The following is a 15,840-nucleotide window of genomic DNA, read 5'->3' as shown; positions in this document are numbered from 1 at the left end:
AAATAGGTTCAGTGGAAAACTGGCAGGGTCTGCGTGGGGCAGATCAGCGTCTGAGAAGAACAATAAAAAAAAAAAATGGAATCCGCTGGTGCCTCGATTGGGCTAGGAATATCTGACTCATTAGCCAGTTAATCAGAATTGGACAGGCTCGCTCACCCCATTCTGTAGCCCCTTAGGTGGGGCTGGTGCGGCTAGGGAATTTTCGTCACGAGATTGGATCCTCGAGCCTTTTTCCCGGTTGTCCCGGAGGTGGGGTCGCCGTCCCTCCGACCCCCAGATCACGTGCAGAGCTGCCGGCGCCGCTCTTTTCCCCCTTCGCCCTCCTGCCGTTTCGGCTTCCAGTGGCAAGCTAACCTTCCTCCGGGCCCGGTTCGGACCGAGGGAATCCCAGGAAGACCCTCTCCAAATCACCGATTTTGCATTTGTAAATGCATGCCCGTCACACCGGGTAATGATAATCATCATTACGGCATTTGTTAAGCGCCTACTGTGTGCCGAGCACCGTTCTAAGTACTGGGGTAGATGCAAGGTAATCAAGTTGGGGCTTACAGTCTTAATCCCCGTTTTCCAGATGAGGGAATTGAGGCAGAGAGAAGTGAAGTGGCTTGCCCAAGGTCACACAGCAGACAGGTGGCAGAGCCGGGATCAGAACCCACGTCCTCTGACTCCCAAGCCCGGGTTCTTTTCAGGTGATGGAATGGGTTTTATGGTGCTCATGGAATTGAAAACGCACAGTGGACGGAGCACAGGCCTGAGAGTCAGAAGGACCTGGGTTCTAATCCTGGCTCCGCTCCTTGTCTGCCGTGTGATCTTGAGCAAGTCACTTCACTCTCTCTACTTCAGTTCCCTCCACTGCAGAATGGGGCTTGAGACTGTAGGCCCCATCCGGGACGTGGACGTGTGACCGACCTGATTATCTTGTATCTACCCCAGAGCCTACTACAGCAGCGTGGCTCAGTGGAAAGAGCCCGGGCTTGGGAGTCAGAGGTCATGGGTTCGAATCCCAGCTCTGCCACTTGTCAGCTGGGTGACTGTGGGCGAGTCACTTCTCTTCTCTGGGCCTCGGTTCCCTCATCTGTAAAATGGGGATTAAGACTGTGAGCCTCATGTGGGACCACCTGATTACCCTGTACCTACCATAGCGCTTAGAACAGTGCTCTGCACATAGTAAGCGCTTAACAAATGCCAACATTATTATGCCATGCTGCTTCCCACGCAGACTTCCTCGGGGAGAGTAGCTGGGGTGGAGGACATTCCTGAAGCCTCTGGATGGGTGTCCTTAAGAATAATAATAATTGTGGTATTTATGCAGCGCCTACTATGTGCCAAGCACTGTACTGAGCGCTGGGGAGGATACAAGCAAATCAAGTTGAACACAGCCCCTGTCCCACACGGGGCTCACAGTCTCAATCCCCATTTTACAGATGAGGTAGCCGAGGCCCAGAGAAGTGAAGTCCAGGGTCACACCCAGCAGACCCGTGGCGGAGCCGGGATTAGGCCCCATGACCTTCTGACCCCCAGGCCCGTGCTCTGCGGGGTAACCCCTCCCTGCCAGTTGTCCCCCTGAGGATTCCTCAGCGCTTAGGACAGTGCTGTGCACATAGTGAGCGCTCAATAAATACTATTGAATGAATTCCTCGCCTGGATCACGGGCCTCCTGCGTTCGCGGAGGAGGGCCGTCTCCTGCTGCGGTTTTTCATTTTCAGACCCAGCTAGAGTGTCCATCTGTCTGCGGTTCACTCCCCAGCACCGTCGTCCTGTGCTTAGAACAGTGCTTTGCACATAGTAAGCGCTTAACAAATGCCGTTATTATTATTATTCTCATTACTTCTGGGGAGCTTGGGGCTACAGAACATTTATTTGGTGCTCCTGTCAAACTGACCTCCTCGAGCACTCCGAGTTTGGCCAAATCAGAAACTCCTCCACATCCACGCCTTTTGGGACACAAGAATAAATATCCTCGGTACTGGATGAAAGAGGAAAAAATTGCAGATCAGATGCTCCCTGATCTTCTTCGAGAGTCCGTGCTATCCTCTCCGCATCTAGGCCAGAGTCGTTCCTGGAAAAGGATCGAAGTTGATGATGGAAAAAGTTGGAGACACCAGCCTCGCCGTCCTCCTCTGTCTCCGATGATGATGGCATTTGTGAAGCACATGTTATAATAATACTAATGTTGGTATTTGTTAAGCGCTTACTATGTGCAGAGCACTGTTCTAAGCGCTGGGGGAGATACAGGGTCATCAGGTCGTCCCATGTGAGGCTCACAGTTAATCCCCATTTGACAGATGAGGTAACTGAGTCCCAGAGAAGTGAAGTGACTTGCTCACAGTCACACAGCTGACAAGCGGCAGAGCTGGGATTCGAACCCATGACTGGCTCCCAAGCCCGGGCTCTTTCCACTGAGCCACGCTGCTTCTCTATGTGCCAGGCATTGCACTGGGGTAGATAAAATGTGCCCCCCGCCCTCCTGGGTAGGGTGGGAACATCTGACATCCCTATCGCTCCCCTCTCCATCCCTGACTCTCCTCCAGTGGGCCGGCACAGACCGTCCAACACAGCTCTCTCTCCCTTCCCTCTCCGTCACACGCGAGGATCCAAATAAGTTCATTTGCGCTAGAGTTAGATGAAGGGATGATATATAGCTCAGAGGGCCGGGGACTCGACCGGAGAAAACTTGTTGGAGGAGGTGGGACGTTAGGAGGGCTTTGAATGCGAGGGGAGGCTGTGGTTTGGCCACGTGTGTGGATGGAGGGGACGGGTCTGGGAGAGGCAAGAGTGAGGTACAGTTAGGAGGTCGGCTTGGGACGAAGGAAGACGGCAAATCGGGAAAAAGGGGGTAAAGCTTTCCCCTCCAAACACAAGCCGAGTGCCCCTTTGTAGGGTTGCCGACTGCGCGCTAAACATTCAACTCTTCCCTCCTTTGCCCTGCGCTAACTCCAAGTCGACTCAGCTACGTGACCGTATTTCCTCGCCTCCGAAGAGAACGTGACAGAGGGAGCCCGTATTCCGTTCTTTCTGTCACTCCTCCCGGTCTCGGCGTCGATTTCCGCGGAAGAGGAGATATTTTCTCACCCACCGTTGTCGGTGTGGAGCCGTCCGGCTCGCGAGCCCGCTTTCCGCCATCGGCACAGAGAAATGAGGAAACGCGATTCAGAGTTGCGAATGTTTATTGTGCTGTGGTTTTTTTTTTAAAAAAAAAACCCTTCGAAGATGGCTTCTTTGCCTTATATAGAGATCTTCCCCTGCTCCCTTGATTTGGGATTAAGTAAATTGAATGGAAAAAGTGCTTCATAGAACCAAAACAAAATGAGGATTAATTGATGTCAATTGCTTCTTTTCAAAGTGAGATGGTTGGGTGACACATGGTGGGCATGAACCAAAAAAGGGAAGGAGAACAGAGTGAAAAGAGGCAGACGGAGCCCCATGGAATTAAAAAAAAACAACAAAAAACAAAAACCCGGCCCCGCTGTGACTTTAACACAGTGGGTCAGGCCAAATAGGGAAAATGAGCCGTGCGGAGTGTGACCATGCAATCGATCGGGAGTCATCTCCGCTCGGGCCCGCAGAACTCTGCAGCCGCATTGCCGGTGGTTGGGTCGTGCACGGGGCGGCGTGTCCAAGTGGTGTTCTCCCCACTCGGTCCCGTTCACATTCAGCGCTCCGGCTTTGCGGGGGTGGAAGTCTCCCAACTATGGCGCTCTAGGGAAAGGGTTGCTAAGAAAAGAGAAATGAAAATGCCCCGGGCGGGAAACACAGGATGAGACAATGGTGGGGAAAAAGAAACAAGGAAGTGAGTCAGCTAGGAGTTCTGCTTGCCCTCTCGGGGTCTGACCTAGCCGAGGGCCACTTCGGCCTCAAGACGCCAACGGGGCCCCGGCTCCTCCCCGGCCCCTGGGGTCTCGTGGTCACTGACCCGACTGCCTGGCCGGCCCATGGGTTGTGTCTGGGGGTCGGGGCCCCCCACGCCGGTGGCCAGGAGGAAAGTCGGCGCCGAGCAGGCTAGAGGCCGGGGTGGCCCCTCCAGTGCTTGTTTTGGGCTGACCCGAGGAGCCCCGGGAGCCGCTGAAAGACTTTCCCGGAGCAGGGTGATGGGCCCCCACTGGGGCTGGAGGGAGCGTGCCGGCGTCCATCGCTTCCCTACTCCATGCCTACCTCTGTCCAGGAACGCCCTCCCCCTTCATATCCGACAGACGCTCACTCTCCCCTCGCTCAGAGCCTTAGTTGAAAGCACATCTCCTCCAAGAGGCCTTCCCCGGCCAACCCCTCATTTCCTCTTCTCCCCCTCCCTTCTGCATCGCCGTTACCCTTGGATTTATTCACTCCTCCCTCAGCCCCACAGAACTTACGTTCGTGTTCCCCCCCTTTATGCCTATCAGTGTCTTTCTCTCCCTCTAGACCGAAAGCTCCTCGTGGGCAGGGAAGGTCTACCAACTCTGTCATGCTGTACTCTCCCAAGCGCTTAGTACAGTGCTCTGCACACTGTAAGTGCTCAGTAAATATGACTGATTGATCGATAGACTGACCAACATCGCGGGGAAAAGCAGCACGGCAGTTCCTGGTCTGCCTTCCCCCACCCTCCCTTTCGCTTTCCCCTCTTCTTCCTTTTCCTCCCCTACTCCTTTTCTTCCCCTCTGGTATTTGTTAAGCGCTTGCTGTCTGTCCGACGCTGTACTAAGCACCGGGCTAGGTACAAAGTAATCGGGTCGGACACAGCCCGTGCCCTACTTGGGGCTCACAGTCTCGATCTCCATTCTACAGACGAGGGAATCGAGACCCGGGGAGGTGAAGCGACTTGCCCAAGGTCACACAGCAGACAAGTGGCAGTCGGAATTAGAACCCAGGTCCTCTGACTCCCAGGCCCTCGCCCTATCCGCTGTCCTCTTCTGGTCCACCTCCTCTCCCCTATCTTCTTCCCAGATGCTGTTTCTGACCAGGGGGATTTTGGTGGGAATCCTGGCCAGGCCTTCTTCCCTCAGAGAACCTGAGATCCGCGCCGAACGCAGTCTCTCCAGGATTCCCGCTTCCTTGAGCCTCTCCAGTGCCGTGGGGAATCCGCCACGGGCAGGGCGCTCCCACTGGGGAAGGCGAGGCAGCCTGGAATTGCGGGGGCTGCGTCTGTCATCCCGGCAACTCCCGGTTCCTCCTTCCCTCCTCGGGCCTGGGAGATCCCCCTGGAGCTCGAGGGGTCTCGGTCTTCTGCTTGGGGGGCTACGGCGGGTCCCCGTCTCCGCGGGCCCGGACCCTCTGTCACGGCGAGCAACGGCTCTCGGCAGTCCACTGGCTTCGAGCGCCTGAAGGGCCCAAGGAATGTCCAGCCTAGCGGAGAGCCCTGCTCTGCCAGAACGCCGTGGTATGTAAGTGGAGAGGGACAAGTGCCATCTTATGTAACGTTCTGGGCTGTTTAGCCAACCGCAAACTCTTCGTTTTGCTAAATTTAAACTTTTCTGAGAAATGTCTTGGATTCAGACAAGCCGAGGATGTACGTGTACATGTTATTTGCTTTGTCTGTTTTTTGTTTCCCCAGTAGTCCCAAACAATCAAGATATCCTCTCGGCATTAGGGAAGGAAGAGGTAAGTCCTAAATATAAGCCGTTGGAACTCTGTCGTGAAATCTTTGGGGAATGAAAAAGATGTCTCAAAGACAGGGACTCGAAGACAAGCCACTCGCTTCAAAAAGATCCCCCAGGGGCCAGGCGGCCTGGGACCCGTGGACAATTCCGACTCTCATCGGTTCCTGCTGCAGCCTACCCGAGTCAAGCTTATAGGGACCAAATCAATCTGAGCGCCGTTTTTATATTATTATTATTATTGTTACTATTATTCCGTAACACAGAGGAATTTTATGTCATGCCAGCTTCACTCCTGAGATCCCAGGACTGCAGCAATCAGCATGAGTAAATATTACATAAACTTAACGGGCAAGGGATGGATTCGCGGTCAGCTAGGAACTCCTCACCGGGCATCGAGGGCGTAGTTGGGGAAGACCTCTTAGCGATAACAGGTAGGGAGAGTGATCGTCTGTCGTATCTGAAGTTGGGCGGGTATTCCAGGCCAGAGGCGAGATGTGGGTGAGGGCGAGGAAGATGAGATCGAGGTACAATGAGTAGGTTGGCGTTAGAGGAGTGAAGTGTGCGGGCAGGGTCGAAGGAGGGAGCAAAGTGATCGAGTGCTTTAAAGCCGATGGTGAGGAGTTTCTTTCGGATGCGGACGTGGGTGGGCAACCTCTGGAGTTTCTTGAGGAGTGGGGAAAGGAGGACTGAAGTTCTGTAGCAAAATGATCTGGATAAGGGCTGTTTTCTGGCCCTCCCAATCCCCGCACGGAAACTATTAAGGGCGGACACTGCGGAGTCCTCGGCGTTTTCTGCTCCAAGCCCAGTTCAACTTTCCATTTGCTGTTTTCTCTTGTAGTTGCAAAAGTTAGACCAGGATCTTGAAATGGTGTTGTCTGCAGTTCAGGCCCAGAACGTGAAGCTGAAGGAAGACCTGAGGCGGTAGGTACTAGAAATACGATCGTAGACCCGCTTCCCTGGCGGCCCCGGGCCGAAACAGGCAACGGTCCTCTGGGCTTCCCTCCCCTTGACTCGGTTGTCTCCTTCTCCCCTCCAGAGAGCAGCAGTGGTTGAACGAGCAGGAGCAGCTGATAGAGTCTCTTAAAGTGACACACGACGAGCTGAAAACCCAAGAGGTTCACTTTTCGGAAGAAAGGTATCGATAGCGAGCGCCGAGGCCTAGCACGCGCCGAGGTACGGTGGGCATTGAGCCAAATAGGCAGTTGAGGAGAGAGAGAAATTGGGGCTCAAGGCCTGGTGACCTGCATCCCTAACTCAGGCTCCCTAGCCACCCCTCCGCTCCCCGGTCCCCAGGGTCGGCAAGTGATGTGGCTCAGCCCGGAACTTGCCTTTCCCATCACCTGTCTTTGACTGTGACTTTGACCGGCTCTCCCTGGGCCATCTTCGAATGGGACCGCGACCCTCGGGCAGGAACAGGGAAGGGGCTTAGTCCACCGGGGGACGGCCAAGCTAGGACCCGAGGATGGCTTTCTTCCGGCCTGGGGGCCGGAAGGGGGTCCGGGCTTTTAACCGGCTCACGGTAACGCGTACTTGGTTCTGAGCCAGGCGAGGGTTCCGAGTCACGGCGGGTAGGGTGGTGGTATCTGATTCTCCAAGCTTCGTCAGCCCCTCTTCCTCCTTCGCTCCACCCGCCACCACGTTCATCACGGCCCGTCGGGGCTCTCTAAAAGGAAGAGGTAGCCTGGAATGACTGGAATAACAGGGCTGGAATAACTGCCCACCCCTGTTCTGGTCAGTCCTCGAGCTACCTGAAAGAGTTAACCCAAAGTGCCCGTTTTTCTCCCAGGCAGGGACTTTGGGGATGGGCCCGATTGGAATCTTGAAGGGGATTAATGAACTGGGCGTGTCAAGGAAATCAAAATTGGTGTTTCACTCCGCGCGTCAGTCACCGTGCCTTTTTTTACTATCCCCTGGCAGAGCCGTTCGGGAATTAAAAAGTAAGATGATTAAAATCAAAGCGTATAAGGAGGAGCTACTGAGCGCCCTGGGCGAATTTCTGGACAATCACTTCCCTCTCCCTGAGGAAGATGAAAATGTCAAAAAGAAGAAAAAGGTACGCTTGAGAGCAGATCATTATGGTTAGGGTGGTTCTGTGGATGATGACGGGGACTCGCCTTGTGGATAGATTAAAAAAAGAATCGGTGAGTGTTTAAAATCCAAGAGTGGGTTTGTTGTCTCCTTACATTACCCGCCCTCTCCTCCATACCCCAGGTTTGGGGCAGCTCGAGGCAGAGGACTGGGAGGATCTACTCCAGCTTGGAGTGACCCAAGTGAATTATGGAAAAGGTTGCTCTAGGATTTTTTTGTCACCAACTGGGCCCTGCTTAGGCTCCTCCCGAAAGATGTATCCTCCCCGAGTTCTGCCCTGGCCAAAATGAGGGTCCCAAAGTAGGCTGAGAAATCGGGAGACGCTGAAGGCCTAAGTCAACTGGCCCGTAAGCGAAGTCCTGTGGGCCCCCAGATAATTTAGTGCCGGGCATTTTTGGTCCCTGGAACGGCTAAGATGGGCACCCTGGGCTTTGTTTCCCTCCTTTCTCCCTCCCTCCCTCCCTTCCTCACTCCCTCCCAGCCACTAGATTTCCTTTCACTCCTAGCTATGGAGCCATCCCAGTGACCTGTTTCTCTCTTCCTTCCAAGCATTCTAATCCCCCTACTGACCCAGACCCTCTTTTTCCACTCTGCTCCAGACCCTCTCTTTGTCTCTCTGTCTCTCTTTCTCTCTTTTTCCCCTTCCAACTCTCATTCCCGATAGACAGCCACTTCTCCTACTGACCTTCTGCAGGCCTCCACTGACCCCATTCCTTCCTCTTCCCCTTCTCCAGGAATCCCTGTCCCAAACCATTTTGCCTTTCTGTAATGGGTCTCCCTGTCCCTGCCTGGCTTTCCACCTCCCACGCTCCTGCTTCTCCTCGCCAGTGCTCGCTCTCTTCCCCGCTGTCCCTCATCATCATATTTTAAGGGGACAGAAAAAGCTCGTCCTCATATAATGCTTTTTTTTCCTCTCTTGGTGGTGGGCGGGGTTTTACCAGAATCGAATGCAATCCCATTAAAAACTGACATTAATGGTCTAACCTCAAACTGGAAGAGAGCATTGTTTAGTCCAGTGCTTCGCACTCTTTGGTCACGCAGCCAGAAGTGAGAACACGCGCCCCAAGACCAGTGCTCTGTGCTAATAACACGTTGACAGAACTTTGGAAAAACCCTTCATGAAAGTCCTCTGCAACCGCAATACAATTACTGAGACGCTTTGAACTGCATATTGGATTTTCTAGCTTGTTTGTCAGCCACTCTACGCAGTTCGGCATTGCGGATAATTGTCCAGATCATTTCAACGTCGTATTAAAATGCGCTAATTTAATCTACCGGATTACCTCCTGACGGTCAAAGTATGAGAAGAGAAAAAATTAGTCGACTGAGCAGCAGTATTTGAGAAGTTATAAAATGAATCCTTTCTCTTTTCCCCTCCATGTTCCCCCTTTCTTCCGCTATAGAAAAAGTGTGCGGGACCAACTGTACAACTAATCAGTCTGCATGAAATTTTAGAGGTGAGTACCTTGGGGTGTTCTCTCTTCTTCCCCAGACAGCGACTTGTAGCCAATCTGAAAGTAGTGGGGTTTTATTGGTTTGTTTTTTGTGATATTTGTTGAGCCCTCTTTTTTAAAATGGTATTTGTTAAGCATTTGCCGTGGGCCAGGAACTGTACTAAGTTCTGGGATAGAAACGGGTTAATCAGGTTGGACACGGTCCGTGTCCCACATGGGGTCCACAGTCTTAATCCCCATTTTGCAGATGAGGGAACTGAAGCCCAGAGAAGTGAAGTGACTTGGCCAGGGTCACACAGCAGATGGGTGGCGGAGCCGGGATTAGAACCCAGGTCCCTCTGATTCCCAGGCCCAAACGCTATCCACTAGGCCACAGTGCTTCTCATCATCGCTCTGCTTAGGTGGAGATGTCTCGGAGTCAAAGACTTTCGCGTCCAGAGTCGTTTTATAACCAAGGACAGTTGTTACGACTCTCCAGGACTTGAGAGAGAAAACTGACTGCAGCGGAACTGAAGATATAATAATAAGGGCAATAATTATGACAGTCGTTAAGTGCTTACTATGTGCCAAGTACTGGGGTCGAAACAAGTTAATCAGATTGGACACGGTCCCTGTCCCACATGGGGCTCAGAGTCTTAATCCCCATTTTACAGACGAGGTAACTGAGGCCCAGAGAAGTGAAGTGACTTGCCCAAGATCACACAGCAGACAGGTGGCGGAGCTGGGATTAGAACCCAGGTCCTTCTAACTCCCAGGCCCGGGCTCTATCCACTAAGCCATGCTGTTTCTCAAAATACACCCTAACACCCAACATTGTCCTACTCGTTTCAGTTGAATTCGGCTTCAAGTCACAATTATTACTGACATTTTTATGCGGTGTTTTTTTGAAATATTGTGGGTTTTTAAAAATATATATATATATACATATATATATTTTTGTGTGTGTGTGAGGAGAGGATCCAGAGTCATCTTCTAACGCGGCTTGAGATCCAGGTGCCCCCACAGTAGTCTTAAGACAAGTTTTTTTCGGTTCCTTTTTTTTAAAATGATATCTGTTAAGCACTTTCTATGTCGCAGGCGCTGTAGTAACCGCCGAGATAGATGAAAGATGGACAAGTTGGACACAGTCCATGTCCTTCGTGGGACTCACAGTCTTAATCCGCATTTTACAGATGAGGCACAGAGAAGTTAAGCGACGTGCCCCAAGTCCCACAACGAACAACTGGCGGAGCCGGGATTAGAGCGATCGATGGATCGTATTTATTGAGCGCTTACTCTGGGCAAACCGCCGAGCGCTTGGGAGAGTACAACATAACAGAGGTGGTAGAAACGTCCCCTGCCCACAGCGACCTTACAGTCTAGAGAGGGACGCAGGCGTTAATATAAATGAATAAATTACAGATATGTACATAAGTGATGTGGGTCTGAGGGAGGGATGAATGAAGGGTACAAACCCAAATGACCCCTCGCCCACATCCCGCCTCTGGCCTGTAACGCCCTTCCGCCCCAAATCCGACCGACAGTTACTCTCCCCCGCTTCAAAGGGAGCAGTGTGGCTCAGTGGAAAGAGCCCGGGCTTGGGAGTCAGAGGTCACGGGTTCGAATCCCGGCTCTGCCACTTGGCAGCTGGGTGACTGTGGGCGAGTCACTTCACTTCTCTGGGCCTCAATTCCCTCATCTGTAAAATGGGGATTAAGACTGTGAGCCTCACGTGGGGCAACCGGATGACCCTGTATCTACCCCAGCGCTTAGAACAGTGCTCTGCGCATAGTAAACGCTTAACAAATACCAACATTATTATTATTATTATTATTAAGGCACCTCTCCTCCAAGAGGTCTTCTCCTTTCCTCTTCTCCCACTCCCTTCTGCGTCGCCCTGACTTGCTCCCTTTGTTCATCCCCCTTCCCAGCCCCACGGCGCTTAAGTCCGTATCTGTCATTTATATTGATGTCTGTCTCCCCCCTCTTTAGACTATAAACTCGTTGTGGGCAGGGAATGTGTCCGTTTATTGTCGTATTGTACTCTGCCACACGGTAAGCGCCCAATAAATACGACTGAATAAGCGAATAAACGAAAGTGCGATGGTGAGTCCAAGTGTGAGATCTTCTGACTCCCAAGCCTGTGCTCTTTCCACTAGGCCACATTGCTTCTCATATCCCAGAAGCAGCGTGGCTCAGTGGAAAGAGCCCGGGTTTAGGAGTCAGAGGTCATGGGTTCTAATCCCGACTCCGCCACCTGTCAGCTGTGTGACTTTGGGCAAGTCATTTGACTTCTCGGTGCCTCAGTCACTTCATCTGTAAAAAGGGGATGAAGACTGTGAGCCTCCCATGGGTCAACCTGATTACCCTGTCTGCCTCAGAGCTTAGAACAGTGCTCGGCACATAGTAAGCGCTTAACAAATACCAACGTTATTATCATTATTGTTATTAAGGCCTTCAAAACTCTGACCCTAACACTTCCACTCGAACTCTTAGCTCCTGTTTTCTGACCCTACTAGGGAGATGAGCAGAAGCAGAAGGCTTCTAAAAAGTCCTAGGTCCCTTAGGAGAGAGGCTGTGTTTGGAGGGAACGCCCTCCCCCGTCCCCCAGATTGGTGATCGCCTCCATTCCACCCATAACCACACCAATGAAACAGAGCACGGGCCCGGGAGCCAAAAGGTCACGGGTTCTAATCGTGGCTCTGCCACTTGTCCGCCGTGTGACCTTGGACATGTCACTTCACTTCTCTATGCCTCAGTCACCTCATCTGTAAAATGGGGATTAAGACTGCGAGCCCCATTTGGGACAGGGACTGAGTCCAGCTCGATTTCTTGTATCCACACCTCCGCCTAGTACAGTGCCTGGCACATAGTAAGGGCTCAACATATACCGTAATTACAATTCACTCTCAGCAGCATGGCTCAGTGGAAAGAGCACGGGCTTGGGAGTCAGAGGTCATGGGTTCGAATCCCAGCTCTGCCACTTGTCAGCTGTATGACTGTGGGCGAGTCACTTCACTTCTCTGTGCCTCCGTTCCCTCATCTGGAAAATGGGGATTGAGATTGTGAGCCTCACGTGGGACAACCTGCTTACCCTATATCTTCCCCAGCGCTTAGAACACTGCTCTGCACATAGTAAGCGCTTAACAAATACCAACATTATTAAGAGAAGCAGCGTGGCTCAGTGGAAAGAGCACGGGCTTGGGAGTCAGAGGTCATGGGATCGATTTCCGACTCTGCCACTTGTCAGCTGTGTGACTGTGGGCGAGTCACTTCACTTCTCTGGGCCTCAGTTACCTCATCTGGAAAATGGGGATGAAGACTGTGAGCCCCATGTGGGACAACCAGATGACCGTGTATCTACCCCAGCACTTAGAACAGTGCTCTGCACATAGTAAGCGCTTAACGAATACCAACGTTATTATTATTATAATCATCATCACTCCCATCCTTCCAGCCCAACCGAAGGCAGAGTAACACTGACTGCCCTGGGGCTCCCACTTTGAGTTTTCCCCGTGACAAATAGCCAAGGTGTTAAACCGCATCGTTCCGGTTCAGCCCACCTTCAGCGAACACTGCAAAATGGTGGACGGCGAAGGCGGGGAGTCCAACCTTCGGGGTCCGTCGGGCTCAGAGATTCTCTCCGGAGAGTTGCACGGAATGGGGCGAGACTGTCCGTAAATATCAGCGGGCTTCTCTTATGATTCACCGATTGAAAAATTCTGACTTTCTGGCATTAAGACGTCTCAGCTTCCCGCTCGTGCCGACGTAGCTGCGCTTTCCTTTTAAAGCGCAGCCCGAGTTAGCCGCCCAGTCAGAGGCCTCAGAGTTCACGTTGTGCCCTTGGAAATGCCTTGGCATTTCGGCAAAGGCCAAACTGGGCAAGGTTTGATGAAGGGTGAGGGTCCGGGGTGGGATTTAGAGTGTATTTGGATGAAGTCGATCTGTGGGGTTGTAAACCGGTGGAGAGGGCCAAAGGTACAGCATTATCGTTAAGTTTAGATGAACTCAAGGTGTTTAAAAAAAAAAAAATTAATTTAGCTATCATCACAGCAGTCTGGAGCATCGGCCTTTATTTCTATAACGTTTACCCATTTCAGGGCATCAGTGAATCAGTGATATTTATGAAGCGTTTACGAGGCGCAGAACACTGTACTAAGCATTTGGGAGAGTAAAATACAGCAGAATTCTCCGCCCACAACGAGCTTCCAGCCTAGAGGGGGAGACTGCGGTAATATAAATGAGTAATTTGGAAAATAAGCTGGTTCTCCTCCAAATCCATGTTCAACCCTGAAAGCCAGATTCTCCCAGGCAGAGGCCCGTCTCGGGTAGACCTTCATTAATGGTATATATTAAGCACTTAATGTGTGCAGAACACTGTTCTAAGCTCTCGAAACCTAAGAGGGGGAGTTCTCTGCAAGGAGGATAGAGGAAATAATAATGACAGAGATGATGATGGCATTTATGAATCGGTGGTATTTATTGAGCGCTTACTGTGTGCCCAGCCCTGTGTTAATCACTGAGGCAGAATCAAGGCGGAGAGATCGGACACAGTCCTTGTCCCCCGTGGAAGGAGGGAGAACGAGTCTCTTATCCCCATTTTACAGATGGGGAAAATGAAGTGCAGTCCAAGATGTCACAGCAGATAAGAGAAGCAGCGTGGCTCAGTGGAAAGAGCTTGGGCTTGGGAGTCAGAGGTCATGGGTTTGAATCCTGCCTCTGCCACTTGTCAGCTGTGTGACTGTGGGCAAGTCACTTAACTTCTCTGGGCCTCAGTTACCTCATCTGTAAAATGGGGATTAACTGTGAGCCTCAGGTGGGACGACCTGATTACCCTGTATCTCCCCCGGCGCTTAATGCAGTGCTCTGCACATAGTAAGCGCTTAATACCAACATTACTATAAGTGGGATTAGAATCCGGGTCTCCTGACTCCTCGGCCTCTGCTCTTTCCTCAGGGCCCCGCTGCCACCAACCCTGAGTTGGTGGGGGTCCCCAGGGGGTTTCTCTCCTCTCCCCTCTCCTCCTCCAAGCACAGGAAGGAGAAAGGCTGCATGTCTTCGCCCGTGGGAGTAGGAAACATCTGTATCGCCCGAACCCTTGGGTGGTAACTGGCACGGCCCAGAGAAGACGGTGCTGTCAGTTTCAGCGGAAACGGGACATTCCTGGGCCCGTTGTGAAGGGGCGCCCGGGGTGGGTGGGGGCGGGGGCGACATGTATCCCGTCTTGGCCTCTGGCAGTCTAATTATGCAGGACAAGGTAGCCACGGGCCTTTGGTTTGGATCCCCCAGGGCCTTCAGCCGTGTCCTCCGAGACCAAGGGACAAGTTCCGGGAAAGACAAAAAGTAGGGCAGGAGTGAGCGTAGGAGTTGTGCTTTCAGGGGATGTTGGGGCGAGCGGAGGGAGGGAGCGCGTTCCAGAACGGGCGGAAGGTATGCGTTGAAGGCGCAGGGCGAGCCCTGGGGGATAGAGAGTTTGGAAATGGCCGCAAGTTTTGACTTTCCCGCAAAAGGGTACATCATAGGCTTCCGGAAATGACCGATCGGATATAATAATAATGTTGGTATTTGTTAAGCGCTTATTAGGTGCCGAGCACTGTTCTAAGCGCTGGGGGAGATACAGGGTAATCAGGTTGTCCCACGTGGGGCTCACACACTTTTAATCCCCATTTTACAGATGAGGGAACGGAGGCACAGAGAAGTTAAGTGACATGCCCACAGTCACACAGCTGACAAGTGGCAGAGCCTGGAGTCGAACCTCTGACTCCGAAGCCCAGGCTCTTTCCGCTGAGCCTGGCAGGCATTCCGAGTTCATTTTTTCTGTTCATTCATTTATTTATTCAACCATATTTATTGAGTGCTTATCGCGTGCAGAGCGCTGCATTAAGTGCTAGTTTGCTTTAAGGTTTAATGAGTCTTCCTGTGAGCCTTCAGTCGATTTTTTTGCAGGGGGCTTTTCCTCCGTTCTGCTTAAAGATGTCAAAGGGAAGTTGGAAATCAGCCAGAAATTTAAAAGCCCCCTTCCTCAGACTAACTACGGAGAAACTGCAGAAATGGGCTGGGAATTTTCTAAAAATGCATCTCTGAATTAAGCAGAGCTTCCCTCTTGGAGAGGGAAGATAAGCGATTGATGTCCACGCCTCCCTTGACAAATCGTCTTCATTCCGACCGGGACAACTTCTCACGAACGTGCGACTGATGTGGGCATTTTGAATTTCATTCTTCCCCCAGATTCTCATAAGCAAACTACTGACCGCCCCACACGAGCCCTATGTGGCAATTCAGGATTCCTTTTGGCCACCTTATATCGAGCTGCTGCTGCGGAGCGGGATTGCGCTGAGGCACCCGGAAGATCCGAATCGAATTCGCTTAGAAGCCTTCCACCAGTGAAAAGGCAGCCGGGAACCGGGCTCTCTTGCTGTGAGGAGACCACCCCCCTCGCCCGACCATCTTGCTGGACGAAGACCAGCGTCTGTCGAGAGACGGCGGATTGTGTTTAAGGCTGTGTTTTATAATAACCCTGAATAAAGTCTCGGTAATTACGCCCAAATGGGTGCGGCAGACCTCTCTGTGGGCTTGTAGGGGCTGGCATGGGGTGGACAGATTTCTCCCCGATTCCAGGATGGGGGAATCGAGTCCCCGCCTAGAGACTCATCCAAGGTAACAGATCCCGCCCGGCCGACCGGTAGAAGCCCTTGTGGGTGGTCAGCGGGGCCCGATCCCCTTCCCGTCCCAAACCCGTTAGATGTTAA

The 15,840-nt window shown here is 52.2% G+C and overlaps 1 protein-coding gene across 1 annotated transcript in view; it reads left to right on the top strand.

Moving 5' to 3' along the window:
* Window positions 1–15,638, top strand: part of CENPK (centromere protein K) — a 32,383-nt gene extending 16,745 nt beyond the window's left edge. Inside the window, exons 6-11 of the mRNA XM_029071511.1 lie at window positions 5,525–5,571; window positions 6,409–6,491; window positions 6,607–6,705; window positions 7,488–7,623; window positions 9,062–9,115; window positions 15,320–15,638. Coding sequence (XP_028927344.1) covers window positions 5,525–5,571; window positions 6,409–6,491; window positions 6,607–6,705; window positions 7,488–7,623; window positions 9,062–9,115; window positions 15,320–15,478 — 578 coding nt within the window. The 3' untranslated portion in view covers window positions 15,479–15,638. The remainder of the gene's footprint in view (window positions 1–5,524; window positions 5,572–6,408; window positions 6,492–6,606; window positions 6,706–7,487; window positions 7,624–9,061; window positions 9,116–15,319) is intronic.
* The last annotated feature ends 202 nt before the right edge of the window (window positions 15,639–15,840 follow it).

Source organism: Ornithorhynchus anatinus, chromosome 1 (genome assembly GCF_004115215.2).
Source record: "Ornithorhynchus anatinus isolate Pmale09 chromosome 1, mOrnAna1.pri.v4, whole genome shotgun sequence".
NCBI classification, from domain to species: domain Eukaryota; kingdom Metazoa; phylum Chordata; class Mammalia; order Monotremata; family Ornithorhynchidae; genus Ornithorhynchus; species Ornithorhynchus anatinus.
This window is presented reverse-complemented; position numbering and strand designations above follow the sequence as displayed.